At 38.9% G+C, this 8363-nt stretch overlaps 1 protein-coding gene across 1 annotated transcript; it reads right to left on the bottom strand.

Annotated features, from left to right (window-relative positions):
- Window positions 1-235: 235 nt before the first annotated feature.
- On the bottom strand, window positions 236-2614 carry LOC110097140 (probable pectinesterase/pectinesterase inhibitor 34). Its single transcript, XM_020823385.2, has 2 exons — window positions 1346-2614; window positions 236-1225 (listed from the first exon to the last, which is right to left on the bottom strand). Exons 1-2 carry the CDS (start codon window positions 2400-2402, stop codon window positions 528-530), a joined length of 1755 nt encoding a protein of 584 aa, XP_020679044.1. The 5' UTR covers window positions 2403-2614; the 3' UTR covers window positions 236-527.
- Window positions 2615-8363: the final 5749 nt, after the last annotated feature.

The following is an 8363-nucleotide window of genomic DNA, read 5'->3' as shown; positions in this document are numbered from 1 at the left end:
ATGCAACTTTATAGCTCATACAATATAAATAAATTTGAAAGGAAATTAATTAAGGCTTGAATTTTCAGTCATTATTTTATTAAATTCTTGTGAATCCTCGATTGATCCGCCGTCACTAGTTCTATAAATAAAATTCTATTATTTAATTCAAATACACGGAGAATATTTAATTTTTCAAAATTTCTCATAAATTGACTAAAGAGAAATTAAGTTAAAAAAAATAAAAAAATAAAACTGAGTTCTTAAGCAAGTGAATCTTATTAATCATAACCTCCCCAACAAAAATGGTATGGACACCTACCATTTACAATTATCATCAAGCAAGGAATTCCATCCCATTATTCCTTCTTACAATAATATGAAAATTTCTTCTAAACCCCTATAGAAAGTACAAATTACAAATACACCCCCTTCCAACCAACGCAATAGCACGCCTCTTTTCTCCACCGACGCCATATACCAACGAGGCAATGATACTATAAAAAAGAAAAAATTCTAAAAGCGAAGAAAAGATAGCTTTTTTTTTTTTAGACCGAAAGGCCGGCGACGAAGGCGACGCCGGTCGACGGCAGCCAAGAGGACCCATAGATAAATTTCCCAACTGTAAACTTTTCAGCTTCCTCCTCCACTGTAATCACCCTGAATCCCGGCCAATTCACCCTCTTCGCCACGCCGGCGCCGGGACCATAGTTCATGTACTCGCCGTAGTAAAGCGTACTGAGCGCAAAATTTCCATTCCACTCCAACCACCCAGCAGGGTTAATGAGATCCCCCATGTAAGACTGAAGGTAGACTACCCTCGCGTACATCTTCCATGGCCGTCCCAAGAAAGTTTGAACGCTTCCCTTCGTCGCGCTGAGGTCGCTCGCCGCCTGAATCCTGCAATTATGGATCGAAATCCCCGTGTTCTGGTTCGGATCCTTGCGGTTCTGTGCGGTGATTGTGTTCTTCTGCATCGCCATTGGCTTTCGCGCCCAAATATTGCATTTTTGGAGAACGACGGCGGCATTGCCGAAGATGAAGTCGACGGTGCCGAAGATGTCGCATTCGCGGAAGAATTGGCGTTGAGAGTGGACATAAAGGGAGTCTTGGTAGCCTATGATGCTGCAGTGGTAGACCACCGCTCGGTCGGCTCCTACACGGAGTGCCACCGCCTGATGCTTCTCTGGCCCCGCGGAGTTCTCTATTGTCATCTCTTTCATTATGAACCCTGCCCCTGTCGACGCTGCAGGTTTTATAGCAAGTTAGTTTGTTTTCGCCTGCCAACTATTCGATGAAATGCCTGACTGAAAAAATGAATTAAAAAAATCGGTTTTTTTTTTATAAAAAAAAATGAGGAACATACCGAAGGTAGCCGTGTGAAAAGTAGTGAATTTGTCGTACACGCTGCGTGAGCCAGCGACGACGGTCTTTCCCATGCCGTCGCCGACGAACATAAGATTGGTCTTCTTTCGCGCGACCTTTATATTCTCGTCGTAGCGCCCGGCCTTCACGTAGATAATGATGCGCCTGGCACTGCCTTGAGGCGCGGCGTTTACGGCATCACCAATGGTTCTATGCGTCCCGCTGCCGTCCTTCGACACAATATAATCCGCCTGAATCGAGCTCCCCGGCGTCTGAAGCAATTTCCTGTCAATCGAATTCACCCAATCCGGGAATTCAGAGCCCAGCAATCGCCTCCGCTTCCTATTCTCAATCGGAATGCCGGAGAAATCCTGGTTCCGGCTCGCCGCAGCGAAGATGGCGAGTGAATTGCTAACCAGCTCTGCAACATCTTTCAAAAAGCTCGTCATTTGACCCCGCACATACCTGTCGTCAACAACTTCAAGCCCCTCGGCGCAGGTGTCCTGATTCGTGAGCGCCGCGCTGAGCCAAGTGAGCGCGTCCTCGTCAGAACCGGCGGCGTCGCCGCCGGCGACGACGAGAAGAGACTGACTGAGCTGGTCGATGGAGTCGTCGAGCAGCTCGACGCAGTCCTCGTACGCGGAGCGTGCGAGGCTGTTCATTGAAACGCCGGAAATGGAGGAAGCAGCGTAGCGAGCCTCGCCGACGCGTTGACGGGTCATGTTGAGGGAGATGTGAACGAGCTCGCGCTCGCCGGCGGACAGCGCGCCGGGAAAGTTCACGAGCGAGCTGATGCAGAGCTCGGGGTATTGCGTGAGCTTACAGGTTTGTGAAATGGCCTGAGTTGGGCTTCGGGTCAGGTTGGAGTGGCGGTTATTCTTGCTGCGGATAAGCAAAGCCACTGAAGCAGCGGAGGCTGCGAGGAGGAGAGTGGCCGTTATGCCCAATAGAAGAAAACGCCTCCGGCGACGGCTGCGGAGCGAGATAGGTTGGGTCGGCGGTGGGTCGGGGAAGCTAGAGCGATTGGACTCGGACGGGCCAAGCTTTCCGTAGTCCATTGTTGATGATGGATGCTTAAGACTGGCAGCGAACAGATAGTGGAGTTTATAAGGGAGCGAAGCAAAGAAGTTCAGTTAATATTTAGAAGGTTGGTGACGCGTCCATTTCGTTCCAGCCAAGGCCTGGTGGTCGGAAGCTGTATTTATGGTGGAGTTCTTTGCAGAGAAACGGAGAAAGATCTGCCATTGATTTCGCAGGGTGTGGGTAATCAACGGTGGATTAACGATTCTGGTTTGGTTAAAAAGTTTATTAGAATTTTTTTTTTCTCTTTAACGATGCGGAAGGAAAAGGTAGTGCGGGGCAAAGGTTAGCAAATCTGTCTTTTCCGAAAAAAAAAAGTAAAAAGTTTTTTTAAAAAAATATTACTAATTAATGATTTAGGAAGAAAATTCTGTTATGAATTCATCGTGAGCAAATCTTCCCAAGGATAAGGAAGAAAAAATTGTGTACTATATATATTATATGAGGATTATTTAGTTTATTTTCAAATTAATGCTATATATAGAGGTTTTTTATTTGATTAATCTCTTAATTTCAATAATTTTCAAATATATTCTCAATCAATATAAAATATATTAGAATATCCTAACATAATTTTTTACATTAAAAAAAATATTAGGTTTAATTTTGAATTTTTGGTTTATTGGGTTAGTACGTAAGAGAAAAAAATAATTAAATCCGAATCAAATAGAACCCGATGCATGTGATGCACAAACTTGAATGAAAATGAACACAATTACCTCATAATGGCTCCTAAATTTCAACTAGATAAAAGATTTTGCTTGAGACGGCTTTCTAAAGCTGATTTCCAGTATAAATTTTAAGAATTATAAAAGTTGTTTTAGAAAATAGTAAGAAAATCATTCCAAACGAAATCAAAGCAACCACAATTTGCAATGTCTACAATGAATGAAATTATTACTTGCGGTCACCAGATGCCGTTCAGAGGCGAATCAGGATGACATCATCAGTTGTTGTGTATCAGTGCTGTGTACCACTATGTACTGAGAGTATGTTGCGCATCATGATTCGCCTCTGGACCGTTCTCCTAAGCGCATCAAGGAATAACTCTGATGATTTCCGATGATCCTCAGTGAATATTTTTCCATGGCTGAGAGAGAAAGGAATAAATATGGTTGTAAGATGATAGAAAGGGATGGATTCCTCGTCTTGAAATAGATTTTCTGGCAATTCGGATTATACATTTAAGAGCTGTTAATCTGTGTGTAAAGAGAAAAGGATTATTCATTAACGAAGGGATCTTAGAAAAAGGAGTAATAGATAGGGACGTAAGGGAGACAGGGCATGTGCAGGCAACGAAGATTTCCACATGGGGTTTTGAATGGTGTGGTTCAAAGATGGTGGGTCTAAGAAAAGATGAGCGAGCAATTGCTCAGGTTTTTTGTTTTTTTTTTTTCACTTTTAAAAAGATAAATATATTAGCCCAAAATTCTAAAATAATTTTTTTTTTCGCCCTTAAAATTATGTATATCCTAATTCTATTTTACTCACCCTCAAAAGAGAGGCTTAGGTCATCTTCAGTCGAACGTCAAACGGATGTATGGCGTCACTCGCGAGCTCCAATGGAACGCTAAAATATTGGCATCGCACTGTTCACCCACTATACATATTTATTTTTTAATTAAAAAATTTGGTTATTAAATAGAGTGAAAAAAAGTATGTGAAAGAATATATTAGGAATATTCTTTTTTTATGTTAGAAAATGGGATTCGGTTGGAGCCAAGTTATTGCATTTTTATGTATTACTGTATTTTGGAGTGAAAAATGAGTTTTTCTGTTGGATTCAACCAAAAATCTCATTTTTTACTCCAAAATGCTGTGAAACTAAAAAATGTCATGATTCATCTCCAATCAAACTCCATTTTGCCAAGGTAACCATCATTTTCTTCTTTGTCGCGTTTCTTCGGAAGTTCGATAGAGATCGAAAAATAAAGGAGATGAACAGTGCAACACCAATATTGGCATCCCACTGTTCACCCGCAACCAAATAGCGGAAGTTTTCCGTTCGGCTGGAGCTCGTGAGCGACACAATTCAAGCATTTGAAGTTCGGTTGGAGATGCTCAACTCCATTTTGCCAAGGTAACCGTCGTTTTCTTCTTTGTTGCGTTTCTTCGGAAGTTCAGTAGAGAGGCTTGGGCCATCTTCAGTCGAACGTCAAACAAATGTATGTCGTCACTCGCGAGCCCCAAAGAAACGCCAAAATATTGGCATCGCACTGTTCGCCCACTATACATATTTATTTTTTTTTAATTCAAAAAATTGGTTATTAAAGGGAGTGAAAAAGTATGAGAAAGAATATATTATGAATATTCTTTTTTTTTTTTATGTTAGAAAATAGAATTCGGTCGGAATCAAGTTACTGCATTTTAGAGTGAAAAATGAGTTTTTCTGTTGGATATGCCCTAAGGCTTTGTTTAGGATTTTTTTTTTTTTGTATTTTTCTTTTCATATTATAATCACAATTTTATTTGATTCCTATTTTTTTACTATTTTCAATACTTTTTGTTTTAGGAAGCTGTTTTTTATAATAGCTTTCAAAAAAGCTATTTTCTCCACATTAGTTTTATAATTATCTTCATAAAAAGTTACAGCTATCCCAAATGAACTCTTAGTCTTCATTTTAGATTGCTTTCATACTAATTTATAAAGTTACCGTAGAGAAAATGATTTTTTAAAGATATTTTAGAAACCAACTTTCAAATAAAAAAATTGTCCCAAATGAAACCTTATTTTACCTTTGAAGATGGAAGGAAAAAAAAATCTAAGTATTAAAATCAAATTTATAGGCTTTCTTATTATTGATTATTAGTTCTAATTTTATATAGTATTGTTTGCCTCATTTCCTATGAGCAACTTTGTCATGGAAAGCTTAGTGACACAGTTAAGGGTATAATTTATTATGGTTTTGCATGGCTTTGAGTGTTGAGAGAGTTGGATGTCAACTCTGTATTAATTAGTTTTTTTGGTAATTGAATTAGATAAGTTCTACAAATATTTAATTTGTTGTGGTAGTTATTCATGTTTTATATTTAACATTTAAGGCATTTAGAATATTATATGAAGTCAACTAATATTTAAAATCAAGCCAAAAATCATTATTATGATAAATCTAACAAAAATTGCTGATTGATTCGGTTCAATCGCTTCGATTTTAATTAAATTTTTCGATTGATTATTATGACAACTTCATATTTCTCTACTGCCGCAAATATTCCAGTACATAACAATAATCATAATGTTCAACTACTAGCATTTTAAACGAAGTTTTGAAAGAATTTTGTGCGTGTGATGTTTTAAGTTGCGAGAAGCAACTCGAATAATATTGTAAGTAGGGATGTCAAAACAAGTTCAGTATTGATGTTAGGCGCATTACTCCGTATCAAAAAGCTCGAATTTGACTTATTTTTACAATCTCATTCACTTATGGAGTCAATTATATAAATGTGTATATATGCTTGTATTGATATGAATTTTGCTCAAACAACTTGTCAGAAATTATTGGTTTGAGAGATATGGATATGATTTAATAGCTAGAAAATGGTCCACCCTTGTTCAGAAATCACAAGCTCCAACTGGAGCCATGGATGGGTTATCCTTGATTCAAATGATATGGTGAACAATTATTTCCTTTTTAGCATAGTTCTATTGTTGTTTTCATCTTGTCCTTCCACTATAAGGCATAAATTTGTTTTGGTAAGACTTTAGGGTTCTAATAGTTTACCGGAAATTGATTTGATCGATTTCCAAATACACTGAGAAATTACTGCCGTTCACATTGCTGCTAGCCACTATTGCTGCCTGTCACCAGCGTTCGCCCGGCTATCATCATTGTTGAGCTTGACACTGCAAATAAAAAAGTATAATTATTTGTATTTATTTAACACTGATTCAAACAACTCAAAATACTTCAAATACATAGCATTTTTTTTTTAGCAAATCAAAAAGCCTGATAACCTTGAGCATCAATGTTATTCACTTGAATCTATTTGTGCATGGTAAAATTATTCTGTGCAGACACCAGATCACCTGAATGTTAATCAGAACGCATCACGTCTCTCGATACACAACGGTACCCAGCTACGGTGCATAGCAAATGGGTGACGTGGCGCGTTCTGATTCGCCTCTGAACGATGTCTGTATCCGTACAAAATAATTTCACCCATGCATGCATGAGATTTAATATATTTTTGTAAGTTACAATTCTATTTCACATGTTAAATGAGGATTGCATTTTTTTTTCCTCTACATGGAAAGGAAGTAATTTAATACTATTTTGAACTTAGTCAAATTTAATAGTTTTATTTCATAATAGGTAATGACGGTGATTATGACTGGAAGATGTGTACAGATTTGATAGCATGGCCATGTTAGTCTTGGAAGGTACTGGAAGATAATTAAGACATGAGTAGAGTCTATTGACTCAACTTTTTACATATGTGCCACTATTTGAAAATTAATTTTGATAGTTTTTTTTACTATTTTTTAAAGTTATTTTTTAATACAAAAATTTGTGAAGTAAAAAATTTTATATTAAAAAGTTATTTTAGAAAGCAATAAAAATACTATTCTGTGCAGACACCAATCGTAGCTCTGTGTCTGGAGGCAAATCAGAGTATGTCACATCACCCGGTACATAGCAGATACACAACAGCGGTACACAGCTGGAGGTAACGTGACGTGCTTTAATTTGTCTCCAGATGACATCTGGTATCCGTACAGAATAATTAATCATTTGGAGCCTAAGATTTTGAGAGAAAGTTTTGGCTTTATTAAATTTAAATTTTTTTATTTGAAAAGTTATTTATGTGAAGAGTTTGTTGGTTTGTGTATGATTGGTGTTGTTAGATATTCCGTCAATTCTAAAATGATTTCATTGGCACTCCTAAATAAACAACCCCATGTTGTAAAGTTTACAGCTTTATAAATTTTAATGAAGATACTTACATTTTTTCTCCTGTTCCAGTAGATTTTTTTTTAAAACTAAAAAAATAACTTTACAAAACAATAAGAAATTCATTACAAACGAAGCGATAAGTCAGAATATGGTGAGTAAAAAATTATGTTTTACGTACATTTTATTTATTTGGAATAGAATTAACGTATCATCGTGTGAATTTGAATCTAATTTGGTTAGCTAATAGTCAACAAACTAATTTGATGCGTGTCCACAATATTTTGTCACATATTCATTGTATAAATTTATCATGTTCATAGAAATCGACTCCTCATCTAGAGTATTTGTTAGGGGTGAATTATTACGTGGCGGTGACCGGACGTCCGGACATCCAATCCAGACGCGTCACGTCACCCAAATACACTGAAACCCGATGTATTTTGGTGGTGTGGGGCGTCTGGATTGTTGTCCGGAAGAATCCGGACACCGGGCGTAATAATTCGCCCTTATTAGTAGGGGTGTCAATTTCAGGTCACGGGTCGGGTTCGGGTTGAACCCGAAATGACCCGACACTATTCGAGTCAACCCAAACCCGACCCGTTTTTGCAAACAAGTCAGTTTTCCTGACTCGAACCCAACCAGCTTCGGGTCTGGGTCAACCCGACACGACCCGAATGACCCGTTTTTAACAAAAAAAATTATTAGTTTTCGGGTCAAAAACGGGTCTATCTACTCTTTTTCGGGTCAAAAATGGGTCTATCTTAGTGGTGTCAATTTCGAGTCACGGGTCGAGTTCCGGGTCCGGGTCGAGTTCGGGGCGGACTCGGAACTGACCCGGGTTCAAACGGGTTGACCCTAACCAGACCCGGTTAGGTAAACGTGTCGGAAATGTGAACCCGGACCCGACCCGGCCTGTTGCCGGGTTGACACGACCCAACCCGAGAAAACTGATCGCGCTGGGCGAGCGCGAGCAGGGTCGTGCGGGAGTGGTCGCGTGGCGGGGCGTGGTCGCGGCGACAGCGGGGTCGCGCGGAGCAGGTCGCG

Source organism: Dendrobium catenatum, unplaced genomic scaffold (genome assembly GCF_001605985.2).
Source record: "Dendrobium catenatum unplaced genomic scaffold, ASM160598v2 fragScaff_scaffold_54, whole genome shotgun sequence".
In the NCBI taxonomy this organism is placed as follows: domain Eukaryota; kingdom Viridiplantae; phylum Streptophyta; class Magnoliopsida; order Asparagales; family Orchidaceae; genus Dendrobium; species Dendrobium catenatum.
The sequence above is the reverse complement of the archived record's forward strand: the minus strand, read 5'-3'. Positions and strand labels throughout refer to the sequence as shown.